This window comes from Oncorhynchus kisutch, linkage group LG29, assembly GCF_002021735.2.
Source record: "Oncorhynchus kisutch isolate 150728-3 linkage group LG29, Okis_V2, whole genome shotgun sequence".
NCBI classification, from domain to species: domain Eukaryota; kingdom Metazoa; phylum Chordata; class Actinopteri; order Salmoniformes; family Salmonidae; genus Oncorhynchus; species Oncorhynchus kisutch.
In genome coordinates, this window is record NC_034202.2 from 30,028,833 (window position 1) to 30,053,154 (window position 24,322).

Sequence of the window (24,322 nt, forward strand, 5' to 3'; positions counted from 1 at the left end):
CAGGTGTGTGTGGTGTGTGCGCGCGCGCTTGTCTGATGTCTAGACTGGAATAATCAACCTTATACTGAGCTGAAGTTAATGTTTATTGTATATTCTAAACGTGGGGTATTAGTTGCAGGCAACAAACACCACGATGTTGAACGTATCTGCAAAATCCCAAGTATCATCTACGTTCTCATACGGAATGATACTTATCAGGAGGTTATGTTTCATGAATAAAGCTATGTTGTAGGATAATTGGGATACGTGTGTTATAGCGTAATAATAATGCGCGTGCTTCGGCCTACTATATTAGATTATGAAAGACAACAGGAAGAGAACCATTGAGCAAATGTAGCCCATTAAAATGAAATAAGCGTATTTCCTTTTTCGCTTAGTACAGCAAGACAAATCTCATAACTACAAACAATGTACAGTATAGCTAGCTGGGTGTTGCGTCAAACAAACGCCATTTCTTATGGCAGTAGCCTAAATGTTCATCCCGATTTGTAGATTTCCGGATATTGTGAGACGTGTACTTTTAGTTGATTACGAGCGCCATCTGGCGGCAATTTGTATGTGATTTTATTACGGGTTCGGGTTCAGGGGAGGACACTCAGTGTCACAGAGGCTGTTAACTGCTAGACTATTAACCTACATATAAAAACAGTATTCGGTTGTAGACATCCCACCAACTGAATACAACGACCATTCTTTTGAACATTTCCTAACACTTTAAAATCAATTAGGCATTACAGGCATATTTATGGATTCATCTGGTCTAAATCGTTTTTATGGATTCATCTGGTCTAAATCGTTTCTGCAGTTATTTATTATGTTAAACACAGCACCATTTATTGATGCAATGAACTAAATTATTTCAGCAATAAGTGGCATTTGGAGCTGTTCCATGAATGATTGATATAATAAAACATTTTATATAGGCCTATTGTTCAACTGAAAATAAGGTATTGGAAGAATATTGCTAAGGCATCCCGTATCCAGCACTTCTTTACTACTAGGCAGACGGGTGTCCTCTGCAATAGCTCAATTTCACAACTGGGCGCCTTTCTATACGGTTGAAAGCTGCATAAATGACTTCACAAAAGCTCTTGTTTACAGTTGCTGGGGAAACGTCAAATACCCGCCCCGGGGAGGTTCACATTCAGCCACCACTGCGCCTAAAGATCAGTGGCATTGACATTTTGTAGTAACTGAGGAAAAACAATAACTTGTCATACGAAAAGGTGGGTGTTTGTCAATGAATTTCAGTCATTTCGTTTTACTGTTCATGAAGTTATGTGCTGATATAGAGTAATGCGAGAGAACGCAATTACCTACGTTCTATTTTCTTCATTTCTCACAACCTGTCACTTTTTTATTTATTTTATTGTTATTTCACCTTTATTTAACCAGGTAGGCTAGTTGAGAACAAGTTCTCATTTACAACTGCGACCTGGCCAAGATAAAGCATAGCAGTTCGACACAAACACCAACACATAGTTACACATGGAATAAACACATTTACAGTTAATTACACAATAGAAAAAAAGTCTATATACAGTGTGTGCAAATGGCGTGAGGAGGTAAGGCAATAAATAGGCCATAGTGGCGAAGTAATTACAATTTAGCAAATTAACACTGGAGTGATAGATGTACAGATGATGATGTGCAAGTAGAAATACTGGTGTGCAAATGAGCAAAAAGTAAATAAAAACAATATGGGGATGAGGTAGGTAAATTTGCTGGGCTATTTACAGATGGGCTGTGTACAGCTGCAGCGTTCAGTTAGCTGCTCAGATAGCTGATATTTAAAGTTAGTGAGGGAGATATAAGTCTCCAACTTCAGCGATTTTTGCAATTAGTTCCAGTCAATGGCAGCAGAGAACTGGAAGGAAAGGCGGCCAAAAGAGGTGTTAGCTTTGGGGATGACCAGTGAGATATACCTGCTGGAGCGCGTGCTTCGGGTGGGTGTTGTTATCTTGACCAGTGAGCTGAGATAAGGCGGGGCTTTGCCTAGCAAAAACTTATAGATGACCTGGAGCCAGTGGGTCTGGCGACGAATATGTAGCGAGGGCCAGCCGACGAGAGCATACAGGTCGCAGTGATGGGTGGTATATGGGGCTTTGGTGACAAAACGGTTGGCACTGTGATAGACTACATCCAGTTTGTTGAGTAGAGTGTTGGAGGCTATTTTGTAAATTACATCGCCGAAGTCGAGGATCAGTAGGATAGTCAGTTTTACGAGGGTATGTTTGATGGCGTGAGTGAAGGAGGCTTTGTTGCGAAATAGAAAGCCGGTTCTAGATTTAATTTTGGATTGGAGATGTTTAATGTGAGTCTGGAAGGAGAGTTTATAGTCTAGCCAGACACCTAGATATTTGTAGTTGTCCACATATTCTAAGTCAGAACCGTCCAAATTAGTGATGCTTGACAGTGATGCTAATAACCTGTCACTTTTAAAAACAGGTTATGGATAATTTGCCAGACCATTTAACTTTTTCATTCTTCAGAGGTCATTGTTCATGCCAATTTCATCATTGAAACTCCTCCTAGTCCTGTATACAGGTTTTTGGAGTGTCATATCATGCAGTATGGAAAAATGACAATGTAATAATTTCTCTGCTTAGATGGCAGACCCAGCAACAGACAAAGTGCTTATAACAGAGACGGCTGAACTGTCTTCACGTTCTGTGCCATCCTACTTTGACCCCTATGAGCGCTCTGTAAAATACATGGAAAGTCATCAAATTCTTCAGATCTTTCAGGTGAGAAAAACACCTTACTTCTGAAGTGAAACAAAAGTTGGTGATCATGAAACATGGGCATACAGTGTTTCCAATCGAATCATCTTTTTGTGTGATCTTTCTTCAGGAGATTGCTGAGAACCTGGTTTTTGACAGGCCAGACGATCCTCTTCAGTTCATGTTAGAACAGGTTAGATGACTCCTTTATGTTTTTAGATAAAGGCCTAGAGACAATACAGATATAATAACAAGGCCTATTACATGTTTGCCTGGGATCTTGGCATCAAGGCAGTAATACTGCCCAGGCAACCTGAACTCTTTTAAATCCTCTCATTACTCTTTTTTTTTTACCCTGTGTGTATTGCCACATATAAACAGAGGGTGAGAGGTGGGTTGTTTAACAGAGGTGGTGGGTTGTTGTTGGGTCCCTGTAATGTCACCATGAATCCCCCTCACTATGTAGCCTACATTATAAACTGGGTGGTTCGAGCCCTGAATGCTGATTGGCTGACAGCCGTGGTATATCAGACCTTATGCCACGGGAATGACAAAACATTTATTTTTACTGCTGTAATTACATTGGTAACCAATTTATAATAGCAATAAGGCACCTCGGGGGTTTGTGGTATATGACCAATATACACAGCCCTTAGCCGTGTCCAGGCACTCCTTATCCTAAGAACAGCCCTTAGCCATGGTATATTGTCCATGTATCACCCCCCCCCCCCCCCCCCGTGCCTTATTGCTTGAGGATATAACTGCTCAGTAATGGAAAGTCACCCTTTTTCCTGCTCAGGTACAATTGAAGATTCGAAACAGAGAAGAATCCAACTGCAAACCAGAGAAAATAGAGTAGGCTAGCAGCCTGTTCTACCATGCACTGCAGAAGACACCTGCGTCATTCAATCATGAGTAAAACGTAATTCATTGCTCACAGTGTCGTCTGTATATCTCCGGGGGGACTCCAAATCACCAGCGAGCATAGGCCATTCACAGGAATACACATTGGCTATGTTACACTATAAACTGCCTCAGCAATCTATAGACCAAGTCTTAGTAAAATGGCAATGATTGTGAAGTAGGCTAGCTATCTTATAGTCCAAATGACAATTTAGCAAGACCAGACATACAAACAACCTTGTGATACAATTTTGATATCTCAAATGCAGAATAACTTCATTGCAACAGAAGTATACAAATAAATATTATTATTATTTAGTATCCCAGGCAGACTGTTCAATGCTCAGCCAGTCACCAAATAGGCTATTCAGATGAGCCACTATAATGAAGCAATCTGTGTTTAGACGTTTTCAAGACATTAAGTCAAAGTTTCATAAATTGTATGTTAGAGTTCATTAAAAAGCATTAACAACATGAATCAAAACAAAATGATTGATTCTCTTTTAATCTTTTGAGAATGATGATTTTTTTCTCTATCTCTATAATGTATTGCTATCATCTGGGCACCTAGCCCTTCCCTTGATATTATCATTTTTTCCTCTTTCTTCCTCCACTTTTTCATTTGAGAAAAACGTACTGTACTCTGCCTGTGAAGGAATGGCCACTACAGGCCCTTGTGCTATCTGTCTGCTACAGCAACACATCGACCTTGAAACTCCTGATGCGTTTCATTTAATTTGAGTAAGCCCCTGTGGCACCACAGCGTTGTAAATAATGAGACTCTGGGGAAACAATAATTCTTCAGAATTTAAATTCAAAGTAATTCTTCAGAATTTGAATTCTATCTTCTTTAAGCCCATCACTGATAATAGATAGGACCATGGTAACTAGGTCTGTTAGCCATCATAGCAAGAGGACTGAAGAAAGTGCCATGTTATGTCACCATGGAGACAGACCTATACCATGTGTAGTTCACATAGTAATAGATCAAGTGAAGCACGCTATCTGATCTATGTTTTTCATGTTTCAAGGTGTAATTGTAAAGACCGCAAGCCATGGCAGATGGAGAAAACAGAAAAACATAATGCTATGGTTATAACGAGTGATCATCCAGTTATGACATACTGTATGCTGTGGATAACTTTAAACCAAGAACCTGGTCATACTTTCACATTTCAGAATAGGCCTAGGCATACTCAGTTGGCACTTGGCAGAACTGTTATAAGTGAGCAGCCTACATGAAATTTATCAACAATGACAACACTTTTTGGACCAGTTTCCCAATTTGGTGGTCCACTAAGTTTTGGTTTTGCGGAAATACAGTCATTAAAGTTGAGAAGCAACTGTGTTCCAAGGTGGTATCTTGGGTCACTTTTGTTTTGTTTGTCACTCAGGATTGTCTTGCTTTTACAATAAACACTCAAAACTAACCAAACAGGTTTCACAATCTCACGTTACTTCAATGAAAGACCAGTCGTGGGGAGCGTTCATTCTTTATTTGGTTGTGGATGTGTCTCACAGGTCACTCCGTTTACCGAGGTAAGCCTTTATCTGTGTTTGTTTTCACATTTACTACACATATGACACTTCAGTGATATTTAAAATACACTCTTGGAAAACAAAAGGTGCTATCTAGAACCAAAAGGGGTTCTTCGGCTGTCCCCATAGGTAGAACCCTTTTGGGTTCCATGTAGAACCTTTTCCATTGAGGTTCTCTTATGTGGACAGCTGCATAACCCATTTGGAACCTTTTTTGTACGTGTACCATAATAATGGGATACTCATGAAGGTCAAGAGGTCTGTGAGTTGATCTAGATTGTACCTCAGTTTTGCCTGGGCTACTGTTGTTGCCAAATACATCTTACTGTAAACATACTCGTTTTTGCAACTTGCATGACAATTCTTGAGTTTAATTTAGTAGGGTCTCCACTTGTATTGTGGTTTGCAATGACAGGGCACGGATCAGTTCCCTACTAACACTGTTATTTACAGGATTATAGGGTTTTGTATGAAAATGAGTGATTTTGTCTGACTCTCTGATAGATCTAGTATTCAGTCTTTCTGAAAGAAGGTTGTAGACCGGTATCAATCATACTGGTCGGTTTTATAGTTCTATTTTCTTCATGAGATTCTGCTGTCACGCAGATTCCTGTCTCCCTGAGAACAACAACACCTCTCAATCTGACACCATGTACATTTGATCCACACCTGTATTTACAGGCCACAGTGTCACCTGAATCATCATAACACATTGGGTTTTAAGTTCAGTCTGGTCTTGCACTTTTAGAATTGACTTGTTGTTCATTAATACATTTATAGATATAAAAAAAATTTATGCCACTACCTTGACTATAGTGACTGGTTTAGTTTATAACCGTCTACGCACAAATGTTAAGCACTTCTACTCATTTATGCTTTACTTTTGATACAGAGAAGAAACATGACACCTGATTTGGACACCAAGGACCGCTGCTTTAGGGCCTTGCTTATCCAAGGCAATTTGGTCATTGCAGTAAGTTTGACAAATATGAAATAGTGAGGGGCAGCAGGTAGCCTAGTGGTTGGGCCAGTAACCTAAAGGTTGCTGGATTGAATCCCCGAGCTGACAAGATAAAAGTCTGTCGTTCTGCCCCTAAACAAGGCAGTTAACCCACTGTTCCCCGGTAGGCCATCATTGTAAATAATAATTTGTTCTTAACTGACTTGCTTAGTTAAATAAAGGTTTAAAAAAATAATTTAAAAAAAAGACTTTACCTCTGATATCATTTGTCTCAACAACTGACTAGGTATCCCCCTTCCCCCTCTGTTTTCAGTGCTGCGGGATTGCCTTGATGGCCATGTGTATCTTCTTCATATCGGATCGAGCCGGATTGTATGTTTTGGTCTATGCTACAGGAAATGACAGCATCTGGAGGGGAGCCTGGATAGGCCTTTTCACTGGGTTTGCCCTTTTCTGCACATCGATCTTTGGAATGCACGCCATAGTTGTGTCCAAAAGAAATATCCTACTTGCTGTGAGTTGTTCTGCTATACCCCTGTCACATCTCCAACAATAATATTTTAAACACATTCTATGCCTCTATACTTATGTTATTAAAGGCATTCTAATATTATCCTTTTGACTGAAAAACATAATTGGTTTGGCCTGCTGGAACATTTGGCCAGAAAACCCATGACTCAGACATGTTTTTGTTTTAATGGTCTTACCTGCAGTACATCCTCCTGATGGTGATCATATATGCATTTGAGGTGGCATCAGCTATTACTGCTGCAACACATAAAGACTGGGTAAATCATTAAGATTAATATATTGTTAAAATGGTCTTGGCATATTATATTTCAGATTTTGCTACACTCAATATTATTATAAACAAATGTGCTAGATGCGTCACTACAGACCCTGGTTCGATCCTGGGCTGTATCACAACCGGCCGTGATTGGGAATCCCATAGGGCTTAACTGATTTGCCTAGTTAAATAAAGTTTAAATACAAAATTTAAATAAAACCAGTGTTTGGCTATCTTCTCAACATTTTGATGCATCTCCTCAGTTTGTCCCTGACCTCTTCCTGAAGCAAATGCTACAGAACTACAACAAACCTCTACCAGATAATCTGCCCAGCACCCAGGACCAGATCTATGTAATCAACGGGATAACAGAAGCATGGAACCGGTTCATGACTGAGGTAGCGAGGCCTGCCTCACTGGTCACAGATATCAGTTCACCATTTAGTTTTGATTTGCATTTGGTTGAGTTGACAACTAACATAAATTCAATGTGAAATCAACAACAAATGTCACCATGTCATTGGATTTAGGTTCAAAGATGGGTGAGAAAAAGATTAAATGTCCTTATATTGATGACTTTTTGCAAATCCAATCAGTTTTCCATATTGATTCAACATAAAATTTTGGGGTTGAAATGATGTGGAAACAACATTGATTCAACCAGTTTTTGCTCAGTGGTACTGACTACTTTATTATGATTTATTATTTACTTACTGTTCTATGCTATCACAGTTTGGTAATGTAAAATCGTTTATGGTCTTGAACTGTCCCTATTAACTAACTCATTTTAGTAACCAGAGTGCTCCTCTTGCAGTCTAAGTGCTGTGGAGTGTACGGGCCAGAGGATTGGGTGAAGTATGAGTCCCACTTCAGGCAGCAGAACACAGATGCTGATCATCCTTGGCCCAGACAATGCTGTCAGCAGGATGCTATGGGAACCATCAGCCATTTAGAAGCCTGCAAAATTGGGGTTAGCCCTTTCCTGCATGCACAGGTAATTCTCAAAGCTGACTTTGTCAGTGACCACACTGAAATGTTCATCATCCCCTCATTATTGAGTGCCCCACAAACACCAAGAGTGCAGCAAAAATGGTTTAGCAAAGGTCTAGCTAACAAGCTGGCTAGCAGTAAATAACGTTATCTAACGTTAGCTAGGATTGCCAGCGTGATAGATCATTTCATGTTCAAGCTACCATGAAAATACATATAATTGTTCATTGAAAAAAATCATAGGTAATATTTTTTATAAAGTGAATTACCGAGTTTTTATTGTGAATAGTTCTTCCATGAACGGACAATGAATAATATTTTAATAACCTTTTTTTTTTTTGCATCGATCTGGATAAAGTGTGGTAAAATTATGGAGGTGCCTAGAGGGGTTATGCTGCATTAAACAGCACAATGCTCTAATATAAAATGTCATCCATCTTTCTTTTAGGGTTGTTATGATTACATTGCTGGTCCTTTGATTAGACACAGCTTTGGAGTCTCATGGTTTGGATTCGCCATATTGTGTTGGACAGTGAGTACAGACTTCCTTATCCATTTGTATGCAATATTATAGTATTCAAACAAATCTGCACTGCAGAAACAAATGTAGTTGCTCTAGCATTGAGACAATGTATGCATTAATCAAAATAAGTTTTGTTTCATCATGTAGACCTAAATATTGTAAAATGGCATTACTTAAAATTCCCCTTAAAAGGGCCAATCAGCAGTAGAAACAATATAAAAAAATGTCCCCATCACTGTTTCGATTTAAAAAAGTGAAGGATAGGGCTGGAGAAATATAATCACTCTCAATTTCAGAAACAGAGCAATGGATGCAAGACCTGACCATCCATGACATAACAATGGAAGTTCTAACCATGTATTGAGGCTATACAGTGTTTGTTTACATTTACTTTGTTTACAAACACTAGTCACTTTACCCCTACCTACAAGTACAAATTAGCTTAACTAACCTGTACCCCCGCACATTGACTCGGTACCGGTGCCCCCTGTATATAGCCTCCACACTGACTCGGTACCCCCTGTATATAGCCTCCACATTGACTCGGTACCGGTGCCCCCTGTATATAGCCTCCACACTGACTCGGTACCGGTGCCCCCTGTATATAGCCTCCACATTGACTCGGTACCGGTGCCCCCTGTATATAGCCTCCACACTGACTCGGTACCGGTGCCCCCTGTATATAGCCTCCACATTGACTCGGTACCGGTGCCCCCTGTATATAGCCTCCACACTGACTCGGTACCGGTGCCCCCTGTATATAGCCTCCACATTGACTTGGTACCGGTGCCCCCTGTATATAGCCTCCACATTGACTCGGTACCGGTGCCCCCTGTATATAGCCTCCACATTGACTCGGTACCGGTGCCCTCTGTATATAGCCTCCACATTGACTCGGTACCGGTGCCCCCTGTATATAGCCTCCACACTGACTCGGTACCGGTACCCCCTGTAAATAGCCTCCACACTGACTCGGTACCGGTGCCCCCTGTATATAGCCTCCACATTGACTCGGTACCAGTGCCCCCTGTATATAGCCTCCACACTGACTCGGTACCGGTGCCCCCTGTATATAGCCTCCACATTGACTCGGTACCGGTGCCCCCTGTATATAGCCTCCACATTGACTCGGTACCGGTGCCCCCTGTATATAGCCTCCACACTGACTCGGTACCGGTGCCCCCTGTATATAGCCTCCACATTGACTCGGTACCGGTGCCCCCTGTATATAGCCTCCACATTGACTCGGTACCGGTGCCCCCTGTATATAGCCTCCACACTGACTCGGTACCGGTGCCCCCTGTATATAGCCTCCACATTGACTCGGTACTGGTGCCCCCTGTATATAGCCTCCACACTGACTCGGTACCGGTGCCCCCTGTATATAGCCTCCACATTGACTCGGTACCGGTGCCCCCTGTATATAGCCTCCACATTGACTCGGTACCGGTGCCCCCTGTATATAGCCTCCACATTGACTCGGTACTGGTGCCCCCTGTATATAGCCTCCACATTGACTCGGTACCGGTGCCCCCTGTATATAGCCTCCACATTGACTCGGTACCGGTACCCCCTGTATATAGCCTCCACATTGACTCGGTACCGGTGCCCTCTGTATATAGCCTCCACATTGACTCGGTACCGGTGCCCCCTGTATATAGCCTCCACACTGACTCGGTACCGGTACCCCCTGTAAATAGCCTCCACACTGACTCGGTACCGGTGCCCCCTGTATATAGCCTCCACATTGACTCGGTACTGGTGCCCCCTGTATATAGCCTCCACATTGACTCGGTACCGGTGCCCCCTGTATATAGCCTCCACATTGACTCGGTACCGGTGCCCCCTGTATATAGCCTCCACATTGACTCGGTACCAGTGCCCCCTGTATATAGCCTCCACATTGACTCGGTACCGGTGCCCCCTGTATATAGCCTCCACATTGACTCGGTACCAGTGCCCCCTGTATATAGCCTCCACACTGACTCGGTACCGGTGCCCCCTGTATATAGCCTCCACATTGACTCGGTACCGGCGCCCCCTGTATATAGCCTCCACATTGACTCGGTACTGGTGCCCCCTGTATATAGCCTCCACACTGACTCGGTACCGGCGCCCCCTGTATATAGCCTCCACATTGACTCGGTACTGGTGCCCCCTGTATATAGCCTCCACACTGACTCGGTACCGGTGCCCCCTGTATATAGCCTCCACACTGACTCGGTACCGGTGCCCCCTGTATATAGCCTCCACATTGACTCGGTACTGGTGCCCCCTGTATATAGCCTCCACATTGACTCGGTACCGGTGCCCTCTGTATATAGCCTCCACATTGACTCGGTACCGGTGCCCCCTGTATATAGCCTCCACATTGACACGGTACCGGTGCCCCCTGTATATAGCCTCCACATTGACTCGGTACCGGTGCCCCCTGTATTTAGCCTCATTATTGTTATTTTATTGTTACTTTTTTATAATCTTCTCTTTAGTTTATTTGGTCAATATTTTCTTAACTCTTTCTTGAACTGCATTGTTGGTTAAGGGCTTGTAAGTAAGCATTTCACGGTAAATACCTGTTGTATTTGGCAGATGTGATAAATAAAATCTGATTTGAGTTAAACAAGCTTATATTTTGGGTTCTGATGGAGTACAACAGTTAAACTAAGCTCATGAGTCATGAGAATCAGTGGGTACATATAGCGAATTTATCATCTCAAAAATTGATGTAGCAACTGCTGATTGCCCCTTTAAATGTGGTGGGGGAAAAAGAAGAAAAAAGCGACATGGAGAATTGGATCAACGGTTTTCTTTGTTTTCCCCTGCAGTTCTTTGTGATACTGGGAGTCATTTTCCACTACACTCAGTTGGATATCTGAGGATGACCAACAAAGAAAGCTTCAAATAAACTTCAGTTCAGACCTACCAGTAAAGAAGTAATGCAAATATAATGATCAACTAATAACCTTACAATTCATTACATTTTAATGTCTCTAATCAAAATGAAAAGAACCAATAAATGTACTAAATACAATTTTATTTTTCAAATGTCCTTTCTCAAAAAAGTTAGGAAATTGTCCCATAAAATAATCTGTACTGTTCATTTTTTGTTGCTATACATAATACATTCAATTTTTCTCAATACAAAATTGTACAGGTTACAAGTGTAGTATGTCAACACAGCTGCAAACAACCAGAATCCCTGTTCTGATATCTTTTTAAATCTTCACAACATTTAATGCATAGTGTTTGAGTCCTCTTTTTCACAATCTACACCATTATAAATGCCAGCACATCCATTTCCCTCAATTCCTTTGGATTATAACTCAAAACATTTCTCAGCAAAGCTTTGTTTTTAAGATAAAGTTATCACATCAGACACTTTACTCTAGGTATTTCTGTCATCTGTCCTCCTCATTCTAAAAGAACATCGGACTTTACCAAAACATTACTTTACAAACCTATAAAGAGAACACACTGTCCATCTTAAAAGTAACAACAACAAAACAACTAAAAATTGGTCAAGTGTGTTAATGACCATGTATAGATTAATAATTGGATAAATAAATACTATTAGTGTCCATAATACAATTAAAACTAAAAGAGCAGTTTTCTGCAGTTCTCATTACATAGAATGTTGAAAAACACTACCCTGATACTGTTAGGATAAAAGCTGATCACAGTGACAATAGCTGGACGTCAGCAGGTTCATACTATATGAAGTCATTATTCAGTTCGCAACATATTTAAGACATAAGGTATAACTAATTACAAAGTAGCTAGCTAGTACTGAAGGCACAACTCTCTTTGCCAAAAGGCAATCTTGTGATTGCTAATGACGAGATGTAAACAAATAAACTACTGGTACATGGCTTTTCTGAAATACCAATGGCAATATGGGTTGATGTAACATTTTCCTCTTTTTGGCTGTCTATCCTTCATATGCACATTACAAAACATTACAAAAAAAATATCATTTACATATTGATAATTACTGCATGTGATTTGGGCTGAAGGAAATACACACATCTTCACATACCACGAGTCCAGATGACTTCTTTTAGTGCAGGATAGAGAGGTGATTGGTGGAGCATTGGAAACAAAGAAACTGTTCACTTCCCCAAATAGTTTCATATCAAAAGGTAGATTTATAGACCTAGTATTGTTCAAATCATGTACATAAGTCCAAGAACAGGGTGGATGAAAAGGAGGATAACCAGAGTAGTGTTGAGAAACATAGTCTGAGGTTAAACTGTCCGGTGTCTCATTCAATCTGCCTGTGGTTTCTGCTGTCAAATATCATGGACCTCCTCTGTGGCTGATAAAAGCAGCTGGTCGAGGTCTCCAGTCTCTGTCCACTCTTGGGTATTGTCATTTTGTTCTGCAGTGTCACCCCCTCTGGGGTCCTGAGGTTCTCTGCCATCTCTTTGGAAAAGACATCCAGTGTTGATGTTTCAGTTGGACGTCTGATGGGCGAGAGGATGAGCTTGGCATCATCCCCCAGTGGTGGGTGATCCATGATGGGAAAGGGTGGACTGAACAAGATGAGGCTCTGTGGTCTCTGGCGGTTCCTAAAGGACGGCCTTTGTAGAACCGTAGACCGTTCAGGTCTTGGACAATCAGAAAAGGCCTCTGCATTGGAGGAGCGTTTCCTCCTCAGCACCGGTGGGTCTGAAGTAGGTGTAGTTTTATTAGTCTCTGTAGATTTCTCTGCAATAGGCTGCCTTATCTGGGATTTGGGCACTGGCTCCTTATTCTCCAACTCCTCCTTTAGATCCCTCATAGAGGGAAGAAGAGGTACAGGATCTAGTTTATCTCCCCTGGTTTTTGTGAATTCTTTCTCTGGTCCCTTTCCTGCACCAGAGCCCTTGTCTTGCCTGGGATGAGGTATGTGGCTGTACTGCACCTTGGGGGGGATGACAGGCACGGCTTTGGCCTGACACGTTTTTACCATGAAGGCCGTCCTGACAGACGACACACTGACGGGGGCCGAGTTCCGGCGCACAGGGGCCTGTCGATGGCTCAGGAACAGCTCCAGTTCCTGGGACAGGCCGTTGGATTTGGTCTCAGACAGTGTCACTGCCCCTCTCTGAATGGAGGACAACTCAGCTGATTCAAGATTTTGCTGATTGGAAATGTCTCTGATGCGTCGATGTCCTAAATCCAAATTGAGTGAGTAGGGCCTGTGTTTGGAAAAGCTGTTCTGCTCTATTTTTCCTGAATGAGATGCCTCAGAAGACATTTGTCTGTGAAACCTCTGGGAGGAGGAGGTGTGTTTCTGTTTGGCTGTGCAGCTGTTTCCTCTTTGTGTTCTCATTGCATCATCACCAACCTGGGTGGTTTTGGAGGGTAAGGGAAGTAGATGTGTGATTTTGGTCTCTGTTTTGCTGCTGCATGCCTGGGACCTCTTTCCTGGGAACACTTCAATGCTCCTAAAAGGACATGATCCATTTGTTGATTTGTCATCTCTAGATAGAGGAGGAACGTTTAGTTCTTTGGAGCTCAAACCTTCTCCTGCAGAACAAGACGATGACACATCTAGTTTTCCAAACAAATCCTTAAGTGTGGGTGAATGGAGAGGACTGGTCACCCACTGTTTGGTGAAGCGGAAGACCTCCTCCCAAGGTTCCTCCTCCAAGTCCTCCAACTCGGAGTGTCCTCCACATCCATCCTCATCGTCTTGGTGTGGTAGCCCCAAGGCGTGGTGGGGTCTTTCTTCCAAACATATTGAAAGCCTCTCAATGCCTCCCATGACAACTGACAAAGCATTCTTTCCATTGTCATGGAAAACCCCTTTGACCCCATCTTGACTTTTACTTTTCCCTGATGGCTCTTTTCCTTTCTCTGCTACAGACGTGCCTATGTCTGTTACGACATCCCCTGGCTGCAAACTTTTTGTGACCTGGCTTTGTTGAGTAGAATGTAAACTTGGCTCTGCGAGGCGAGTAACCACAGGCCGTGGCTTGACGAAAGTGGGTTTATCGGTTTCTGGGAGCTTAGATTTTGAGGAAGTGTGTAGTTTTTTAATTTTTTTATGTGTTGAATCAGCAGCGTGTAGAGGTGTATTTTTCATATCTGTGCCAACCGTGATATGTAACATTTTGTCATTTGGAAATTGTGTGTCTGAGGAGTGCTTTCTTGCTGAATGTGCTACAGTGTCAGCACCGTGATAGGTCAGTGCAGACCTGGCGGGCATCAAAGGCTGTCCCTTATATAATAATGAGTGAGTTGGAAGGCTGCTTCTTCTTTTTGCTGGAGCATCTGGCATTTCCTTAACATCCTCACAAGTTTTCTTAGTGGAACAGAAAACAGGCATTATCTCCTCGTCCATTATGTCAATCTCAGGCTCAGTAATTCTCAGCTCAAGATGGAGGTCAGACCACAGCTCTTCCTTGATAGGTAAAGATCCCAAATCCTGCAAAACATGAATTACAAATGCTTATTAAAGCGGCAGTCATTGTGTTATTCTTTGTATATTATCTGTGATGAAGCTGTTAAACTGGAGTTTAAACATACCAGTTGTGTCAGTTCTTTTGGCTCATACTGTGGTGCTGGCGGGTTGTCCAGTTGTTCCCCAGGAAATTGCAGTTTCTCTTGATCTTCCTCTCTTGTGGTGGGAGTGGAAGACTGTCTCAGGTCAGATACTCCCACCTTCCCTTGAACATTGTTCACCTCTCCTTCACTTCTTGAAACTAATAAAATAAATAGATATGTAATTATTTTATTAATAGACAATATTACCATGGATGATGAGGAAGGTTTTTAATCTGAGCGCACACACACAGGCTTTTTTCTATGTAAACATGTGACCTACCTTCTGTCACCATGACCTACCTTCTGTCACCCTTTTGAAACCTGCCTCCTCTCTGCTCCTCTCTGCTGGTCTCTCCTCCTTTTCCACTGGGGTTGAGCTGCTGTTACTGTAGATACTGCTCTCACTCACAACACTGCTCTCTCCAAGGGGGTGTTCTCTGTAACTTGAGCTGCCACTACTGTCACTATGTTCTGACAGGGAGGTCTCTCTGCTTGGTTTCAGAGCAGCTGCAGCAGGCCTCTCCTTCCCTTGTGCCCTGCAGGGAGTGCTGTTGGAGCTGATGACTGCAGACACCCTCAGGGGCACAGACACAGCAAAGGGCTCTGATATGTTGAGAGCCTTGCGCTGATGCCTGGGGGAGGACTCTGGAAAGAGACTTCCAGGGAAGGAGGGCCTGGATGCACTGCTGTGGGTGGAGCCAGAACACAGCATCCTCCTGTTCTTAGGGGAGCTGGGCTGGCAGCTGCTGAGGTCATCATCGCCTTTGAAAACCTTCAGTTGTTCAGGTAGAGCCTTCTGCTGTGGTGGTGAGACACTTGGAGAGCCCCTTCTCTTCATATTAGGGCTGCTGCCACCTGTGGCCTCGCTCAAACTCTTCATCTCAAACTCCCGCCTCTGGTCCTGTTCACTGACATCATGGAGCGTGCCAGATTCAAGTGTTATGGATTTTATGCCGGGCGCAAAGAAACCGTTGGCCCCGCCTGCTGAGCTGAAATTTCCTGCCTTGTCATCATCTGTGTTGGAAATCAAATGAGAAGCAAATTGTTAGATACACATAATCTCAGCCTTATTTACAAAGCAAATTAAGATTTGTATATAGGAGAGAGAACTGCTGTGAGTAGATTTAACGATGACACAAGTGTTTTGTATACAATGTAGTGCATTCAGCCCCACCTGCCTGCAGAGAGCACAAAGAGTCCATGCTTCTCGCTGGTCGGATAGCTGCCTTTTCTGTGAACGAACAATATAGTCATGTTATTTTATTCTGTATCATAATCTCAATTATTTCAAGTAGCATGTTTATTTGTGTGATATTCATTTTCATTTGATCATTCAATTTATCATGGGAAACATAGTAAGATAGTACACATTCTATTGCAACCTTGATATATCATTTAGCCTTAGCAGTGAAAAGGGGTTCACTATATTGGTTGATAAGCGTATTCATCATGCTTTACCTGTGATGTTCTGTGCTTTCATGAACACGCTCCCATTCCGGCTCAGTCTTCCCTTAGAGTCCGTCACAGACTTGCCCAGGTTGTAGATGAACTTCCACTTCTTCGATTTCCCAGAAACCTTTCCTCTGACAGACAGGGAGATGATGAAGTACGTTAACAACATGGCTTGTTCGGATGTTATTTGTTGAAGTTCAATGTGTGCATTGAAGAGCAGAAGCTAAATGTACAACAAAATAATACAAATTAACATACATATTGCTAAAACAGTACAATCAACCTAGACTTATTTGCAGGGTATTTTACTGTGTACTCTGTTTCGGGGTTATTATTAGATTGTATACTATGTTTGACCAGGTGTTTTTGATTCATGTTTTCACTGCTAAATATATCCAGGTGCCTGGCAGCCCAGAGGATGTGTATTAAGCATGTTTGTTAAGTATACTAAATAAATCAGTCAGTTGAATTCTCATTCATCTCACTTGGTATCCGATATGTCTATGACGGTATGGTATAGTGTGGCAGCGCTGGTGTCAGGTAGACTGTTGTCCCGTTGTCGTTCTTTCCGTGCTGGGTGGTTAGGGCTCAGGGAGCGGGCCTGGGCCTCCTCTAGGCTCATCAGCTTCATTGGCCCACCTTGGCCACTGATAGGAAGAGTGGCATACTTCTCCCCACACATCAAACTGGGTCCTGTAGCAAAACAATGTCTTAAAAAAAATTCCTTTTGGCATCAGGTAGAAAGGAGGACAGTAAATACAATGTGTTTTCCAATGGCAACATACAATTAGGATAAGAGGGCAACAAGCAAGAGGTCAACATTCAGGAAATCTCTAAATGCACACAATCAACACTTTCAAACAGCGTACCTTCTTTCGTTTTTATTGGTGCCGCTGCGTGGTTGAAGATCTGCTCAGTGTGATTTAAAATGAACTCAACCACAGTCTGCTGAACCCGCACCTCCTGGAAAGCCATGTCCCCATTGCAGGATGCAATTTCAATATCTTTCGAGCTACAAAACACATAGCCAAACGAGAAAGTACAAATGCTTTCAGTCACAACCAAGGAGGTATTTTACATTAAATATCAGCTGGAGTATAACTCAAACAAAATGGAAGAACAAAATATAGTTATCATACAAGTGTTTTATTATGTTCTTGGATAAGATGATATTGGTTTGTGTACAATTAGTGTAGAGCTCACCGCAATAGGTTTGGAGCCCATACCAAGGCCAGGTTGCGGGTGTGCATGTTAGTCTGGGGACTTAAGGTGGCCAGGTGGGCCAGATGCTTGGTAAGATATTCCAGAGTCCTGAAGAGAGAGGACAAACACAATTTGTTTAGCTTTTTAACCACATATAAACAATGGAAAGGTACATCACAGAGGCAGCAAACGGGCTGAAGTGAGTTTTACCTAAAGTGGGGGAGTGGTAGCTCTTTAATGACGTCCTGGATATGTTGTAGCCTTTCATGATCCTCCTGGACTGAGACGGCATCCTACACAGTAAAAGTCAAGTATTATCAATGTCGCTTGTCATTCTTTCTTCGAATGTGACTCACTATTAAAGGACTCATTCCTAATATAAATCAAAGATACATTCTGGTTAACAATGTGGGCGCATTACAGACAGGTAGAGACCATACCTCTTTGAACAGTACTCACAGTGAATTTCTTGTAAAGCTCATAAGTGAGCAGGGGATTGGGTAGCTCCCTGAAGTACAGCTTGCACAAGGAGCCCACACAGTGGATGTCCTGGAGGTACACCTCCTTTGTGAGGTCAGGGCACAACTCAGAGCAAAATTCCTGTCTGTAAGTAAGCACACAAACACATGGGTATCAATACATCTGGAGACGTATGACACTTCCACACTCCTCTAGTAATGTATATGTATGTTTTGTAAGATTGAAATGTAGAAACGTGTGTTTATATTGGATAGACATAAGTTGTCCAACATGGTATGTTCACAATGTCCTTAATCTATAAACTTACTGTTCAAACATGCTAAGTATAGAGCACCAAACACCAACTGTGACTTCCTTGTTCTAATACTTTTGGAAGGCACTTTATGTGGCTAAAATAGTTACCTTAGTCGCTGGATATTTGAGGTGACTCCCGAGAGCCTGTATATTCCATCCACAACACCATGTTTCTCAATGAACTCTGCACATGTCCTTAAAACTTGAGGAACTGAAAAAAAAGATTGAAAAAAAGATTGTTTTAACCATACATTCAACATCAAAAGACACACATACATAGCAAACCAAATTTAAAAAAATGGAGGGTCCAGTCTGGCAACATACAGATTTTGAGCGGTGAAGGTCAACATATAACACTGTCGTCACTATGATTTTGTTTACTAAGTTATGTGAATAAGCTATGATTTGTGAGAGAAATCGTAATATAGGTTTTCTGTAATAGGCAACTTTTTCAGTCAAGGGAGGTGAATGGAAAACGTGGCAACTTGGGGTTTAGCAGTTAAATTCTGGCATTCCATTTCAACTGCGGACACGAAGCAGAAAGAGGAGTGCCTCTATGAACAAGACAGGGTCAGTTTAAAGGTCCAATGCAGCCATTTTATCTCGATATCAGATTTCTGGGTAACGATTAAGTACCTTATTGTGATTGTTTTCAATTAAAATGGTCAACAAGAAACAAAAATAGCTTTTTGGCTAGGACTGTCTGGGAGTGATTTGAGTGGGTAGGGGAAAACAGAAAACTTGCTGATTTTGGCAGAGAGGTTTGGATCTCTCTTATTGGTCTATTAACTAATTTACTGACTGGTGAGACCAAAATGCCATCCCACCAAAACAGGCAAACATTTCAGGCTGTATTTTCAAAAAGCTCTTACACTAAAAGGGCACAATCAATCATTTTCAGGATTTCACAGTATTATTTCAGCCTCGTATTGTGGAAATACAAAACAAAAATCACATTTTTTGACAGCACTGGGCCTTTAATACTGTGTGTGCTATAAACAGAATCTGGATCTTTGGCTCATTCTTTGAGTCAACCCTTTTTTTCCATGGCAGAGAAGGATAGAGAAAGGCAGTTTGGGAGAAACCGAATGCCATTAGTAGAAATTGTATCAGTACTTATTACTTCTAAACATACTTTAGACAGTAGCTCTGCTTTTTATTCCATAAGGTTGTTGATTGTGAAGAAGGTGGAATTTCTCAGGAAGTAAAAGATGGTTTGTTTGTTTCAGAGGAAGGTGGACACACCCAATCCTTGCAGCTGGTATTACTTGTGACACTTCCTCTAATAGAAAACGGCCTTTCAAAATGTTACCACCCAATTATCTATTGCTTTCAAAACTTTATTCCCTAGTGGGGTATCTCTTTTCTTAAAATATGTTATCTACAATTCTGTATTGAAGAGGAACGTAGGGTCGCTTTCTACACTAATATATAATTGGAAATCAAGGAACACCTTTATAATACATTTAAACTGAAAATAAAAAATGTATAGCTCCTCTTTTGCACAGTATAGCATAGACTACAGCAGTTAATATGTTAGTCTACCTCCTTGCTATGCTGAAAGAAAAACAAACGGATATAGCTAACTTAGTTTTGCCAAAATGATTCCACTCTGGACTGAAATCGGCAAACCATTATATTGAACAACCTTAGAAGAGACATGTAGCTGTACAGAGCTCAATGTTCCTGTGAGCTCCTCTTTTCCACAAGGAAAGCATGAGACACACAGCTCAACTTCCCTCTTCACAGATACACTAGATGAGGCCCTTAAAATATATATATACACTTTATTTAACTAGGCAAGTCAGTTAAGAACAAATTGTTATTTTCAATGACGGTCTAGGAACGGTGGGTTAACTGTCTTGTTCAGGGGCAGAATGACGGATTTTTTACCTTGTCAGCTCGGGGATTCGTTCTTGCAACCTTTCGGTTACTAGTCCAACACTCTAACCACTAGGCTACAATGAGATGAGGAACCATCTGGCCATTGGCGTGGCCCAGTGGCAGTGGATTGTTTAACATTTTAGCCACACAATGACAAGCGTGGATGTCTGGTCCCCAGAGAATGCAGAGCTATTGTATATAAGCTATACAATATCTTATAGTGGAACAGTGGCATAGATCAATGTCAGCTTAAACATTGTTTCCCTTACTTTCATACTCTTAACATATCTCATGAACAACACAACTCAACCTGAACAATAAAATCAGTAAGCACATAGACATGAGGATGTCGCTGATATGCAGCTGAACATTAGCCAAGCAAAACTAAAACAATTCATTCCATCTTCGGAGCTTTGAAACAATCTGCCCAGAGTTTCCCATGGGCTGTATGAATGAAAGTCTGTTCTCCCACATCTGAACAGACACTCGCACTGACATGCCTGTGGTCAAAATGGTAGCTGCCTGGTCCGAATGGGATTTGATTCACCATTACTTTTGAGTATTTGCTCAGAACAAAACTCCTGCTTGCCTGGAAATCTTCTCGTGGATTCAAAAGGAATCTAAGAATACGGCTTATTGAATAAGATGCTGTTGATTGTTAAATTGGATAACATCCTCGTAGGTAAATTGTCTGTGTAAATGAAGTCATTATAAACATTCTTTCTCTTCCCTGTCTAGGGTCAGACAGAGTTAGTGACAGTCAACAACAGCTGATATCGCAGTGTCATGTCAACAAAAGCAGATATCATCACAAGCCACTTGTAATTAACAAATAAAAACTAAATATGATCATATTAGCCGTATACAGTAAATTATAGTCCCTTCTCCCCCTGTAACAGAAACATGTGTCTTGTGTAAAAAGGATCTACTTTGTCAAATCTGTTTAGCTGTTAAATGGGTTCAATATGCTCAAAGTAAAAGGTTTCCAAGTCACATGACCTCACTTCATATAACTCTTCTTTTTACCTCCATTCAAATACTATCTGGGTAAACACACCCATCCTCAAATTGTTGTCTGAATTATGATCTGTCGGCTGCTACTGCCCCGTGAACAGTGTTGCCCACCCAGAATCCTCACACAGAGACGGAGAGGGAGAGAGACAGAGGAGAGAGAGCAAGACGCAGGCCTCTTGGTGAGAAGTTGATAAAAACACCAGGAGCCACACCCTAAGTCACAAATCCCCTCTGTTATTGCGTAAAGGACTTCATGAAATGTAAAACATATGTCCATTGATGTCCAAATTGCAACATACATCTGCATCACACACCTGAATAAACAAAATAATGTACTGTCTAACTGTAACTGTCTAACTATGTAAACAGCAGGGATCATTCCTAACCATTTTCACACTAAGTTTACCAAATCATCCAAAGCAGAGGTTTAACATATTCTTTGCCCGAAAACATAGGTGTTGAATAAGGCTCAATCTAATTCAGAATTCTCCATACAGAACATGTATTGATAATTAAACTGCACGATTACATATCCTGTATCGAACAGTCATCGAGAATTCGCTGTGAATTTAGGAAAAGGTGTTCTCAGACCAAAGTACCAACATTGTAATAGCTCAATTAAAAATAAAAATGTCTACCTAATCTAGACCAAGTTGTTAAATTGTTAAGTGTTTGGTCTGAGAACACCTTTTCTCAATGTAGGTGGATTTGGAAAAGTGTTTTCTAAATCATCCTGTATTATTATTGTGTCATTATAATAACTATTATTATTTGTTATTTATTCAGGTTATTACTATGTCTAATAAATATGAAAACATGAAATATGACAATGCCCTCAATAAATCCAGTACACATTAAATAATGACTATATATGGACCAATAATTGGGCTCTGTTGCTGTAACAGTTTGTTTGCATTCTGAATTCATGAGGTCATTATTATGGGACATGATGAAATCTGCTGAAATCTGCTAGAAAAGAGAAGCAGCATAATAAACATTGAAAGAAACTAGTTTACCGTCTTTGCCTGAATTCTGTAGATGTTCTGTCAAGTCACAGTCAAATGCATTGTCACATCCTTTCTTTTTGGACCTCTGCTTGGCTCCTTTATTCTTCATCTGGATCCAGTTATTAGTCCAGGAGTTCAGAACAAACAAATCCTCAAATATACAACCATTGATCCAACAGACCCTGGGAAAGGCAAAAATTGTAGTCCAAAAGTAAAAACCATACAAACCGCCCAAAAAGGATTCATCCACTCACATCTTGTCCAACGACACTAACAGTTTGAGAGACTGAAAAGTCCTTGTGAGAAGAATAAAGTTGACGTCACTTTTCCTTTTAGCCTTTTAGTGCTTTATACATTTCCAAATCAATCTAGCAAAAATAGAAGGGAAAAACCATAGTCAGTTATAATTGTGAAATATCTGGAAAAGTGGATTGGGAATGGCAGTCTTCTGAAGAGATTTATCCCAGAAGGATTTGCAGAAACAGCATCAGAATTAGTTGGTTTCCTGTTGTAGTTTTTTTTACTCAGTCTGCCTCTGTCTTTTCTCGCTCCTCTTTTCCTTCCGCCCAGACACTCTCCCTTTTCTTTGGCTCCCCTGTATCTGTGGAGATGTACCCAGTGAGGCGCAGGAATATTGTTTCTGTGTTTGTTTCTTTATCCTTCTTGCTTCCAGTTTTCAATTTATCCATGTTTCGAAGGTCATGGTAGTTGTGGCACTGGAGTGGCATGGAGGTTTGAAATTTCAAGACTGTGAGAAGGGGAGGGAAGTGAAGTCAGGGGAGGGGAATAGCTGACTGCTGTTTCTCTGGTTTAGAGATTACTGACCCCTTTTATCCACACTTTTTTTGTTGCCATGGTCCTAACAGGAAATGTGCTCTCTGCCTTCCTGAATGCTCCCAAAGTACACAATTTCCTGTACAGAGAGCCTTGTTTGGAAAACAAAAACAGTTCTGAAGGAAGAGGGAAGTGGGGGGGGGGGGGGGGGGCAGATGGGGAAAGGGGGGGTGGACACATGGTTCTTGTTACTGACTGCTTAGCCGTTTCATCATTTTCCCTCTACAGCAGACTGAAGCTTTCCAACCACGTGTTTAAAGCACGCTTCCTCCTATCGAAATAAATGTTCAACTGATAAGAATGAACCAATGCTTTAAAAAACAACATTAATACAATTAAGTAGGCCCAAATACACTGCTCAAAAAATAAAGGGAACACTAAAATAACACATCCTAGATCTGAATGAATGAAATATTCTTATTAAATACTTTTTTCTTTACATAGTTGAATGTGCTGACAACAAAATCACACAAAAATTATCAATGGAAATCTAATTTATCAACCCATGGAGGTCTGGATTTGGAGTCACACTCAAAATTGAAGTGGAAAACCACACTACAGGCTGATTCAATTTTGATGTAATGTCCTTAAAACAAGTCAAAATGAGGCTCAGTAGTGTGTGTGGCCTCCACGTGCCTGTATGACCTCCCTACAACGCCTGGGCATGCTCCTGATGAGGTGGCGGAAGGTCTCCTGAGGGATCTCCTCCCAGTCCTGGACAGTCTGTGGTGCAACGTGGCGTTGGTGGATGGAGCGAGACATGATGTCCCAGATGTGCTCAATTGGATTCAGGTCTAGGGAACGGGCGGGCCAGTCCATAGCATCAATGCCTTCCTCTTGCAGGAACTGCTGACACACTCCAGCCACATGAGGTCTAGCATTGTCTTGCATTAGGAGGAACCCAGGGCCAACCGCACCCGCATATGGTCTCACAAGGGGTCTGAGGATCTCATCTCAGTACCTAATGGCAGTCAGGCTACCTCTGGTGAGCACATGGAGGGCTGTGCGACCCCCCAAAGAAATGCCACCCCACACCATGACTGACCCACCGCCAAACCGGTCATGCTGGAGGATGTTGCAGGCAGCAGAACGTTCTCCACGGCGTCTCCAGACTCTGTCACGTCTGTCACATGTGCTCAGTGTGAACCTGCTTTCATCTGTGAAGAGCACAGGGCGCCAGGGGCGAATTTGCCAATC

General features: G+C 41.8%; 2 protein-coding genes across 3 annotated transcripts; one reads left to right on the forward strand and one right to left on the reverse strand.

Annotated features, from left to right (window-relative positions):
- The first annotated feature begins 1,097 nt into the window (after positions 1-1,097).
- Positions 1,098-11,457, forward strand: LOC109874270 (uroplakin-1b). 2 transcript variants are annotated; one of them, XM_020466119.2, is made up of 11 exons: positions 1,098-1,226; positions 2,610-2,747; positions 2,854-2,916; positions 3,523-5,165; positions 6,058-6,138; positions 6,440-6,640; positions 6,840-6,914; positions 7,177-7,311; positions 7,728-7,907; positions 8,352-8,435; positions 11,252-11,457. In XM_020466119.2, exons 5-11 carry the CDS (start codon positions 6,067-6,069, stop codon positions 11,300-11,302), a joined length of 798 nt encoding a protein of 265 aa, XP_020321708.1. In that variant the 5' UTR covers positions 1,098-1,226; positions 2,610-2,747; positions 2,854-2,916; positions 3,523-5,165; positions 6,058-6,066; the 3' UTR covers positions 11,303-11,457. The 2 variants fall into 2 exon arrangements, with proteins under 2 accessions (XP_020321708.1, XP_031664907.1); XM_031809047.1 differs by lacking the exon at positions 6,058-6,138.
- Positions 11,444-23,076, reverse strand: arhgap31 (Rho GTPase activating protein 31). Its single transcript, XM_020466072.2, has 12 exons — positions 22,301-23,076; positions 18,495-18,597; positions 18,072-18,216; positions 17,823-17,905; positions 17,613-17,720; positions 17,279-17,421; positions 16,895-17,102; positions 16,416-16,540; positions 16,132-16,188; positions 15,258-15,971; positions 14,940-15,115; positions 11,444-14,838 (listed from the first exon to the last, which is right to left on the reverse strand). Exons 1-12 carry the CDS (start codon positions 22,398-22,400, stop codon positions 12,688-12,690), a joined length of 4,113 nt encoding a protein of 1,370 aa, XP_020321661.1. The 5' UTR covers positions 22,401-23,076; the 3' UTR covers positions 11,444-12,687.
- Positions 23,077-24,322: the final 1,246 nt, after the last annotated feature.

Excerpts from the sequence above, each read along its gene's own strand:
- LOC109874270 (XM_020466119.2), top strand. The coding sequence starts at position 6,067 with ATGACACCTGATTTGGACACCAAGGACCGCTGCTTTAGGGCCTTGCTT. Across the intron at positions 6,641-6,839 it reads AAAGAAATATCCTACTTGCT|TACATCCTCCTGATGGTGAT; the intron begins GTGAGTTGTTCT and ends TCTTACCTGCAG. Across the intron at positions 7,908-8,351 it reads GCCCTTTCCTGCATGCACAG|GGTTGTTATGATTACATTGC; the intron begins GTAATTCTCAAA and ends TCTTTCTTTTAG.
- arhgap31 (XM_020466072.2), bottom strand. The coding sequence starts at position 22,400 with ATGAAGAATAAAGGAGCCAAGCAGAGGTCCAAAAAGAAAGGATGTGAC. Across the intron at positions 17,721-17,822 it reads CTACCACTCCCCCACTTTAG|GACTCTGGAATATCTTACCA; the intron begins GTAAAACTCACT and ends CTCTCTCTTCAG. Across the intron at positions 17,103-17,278 it reads ACCAATAAAAACGAAAGAAG|GACCCAGTTTGATGTGTGGG; the intron begins GTACGCTGTTTG and ends GTTTTGCTACAG.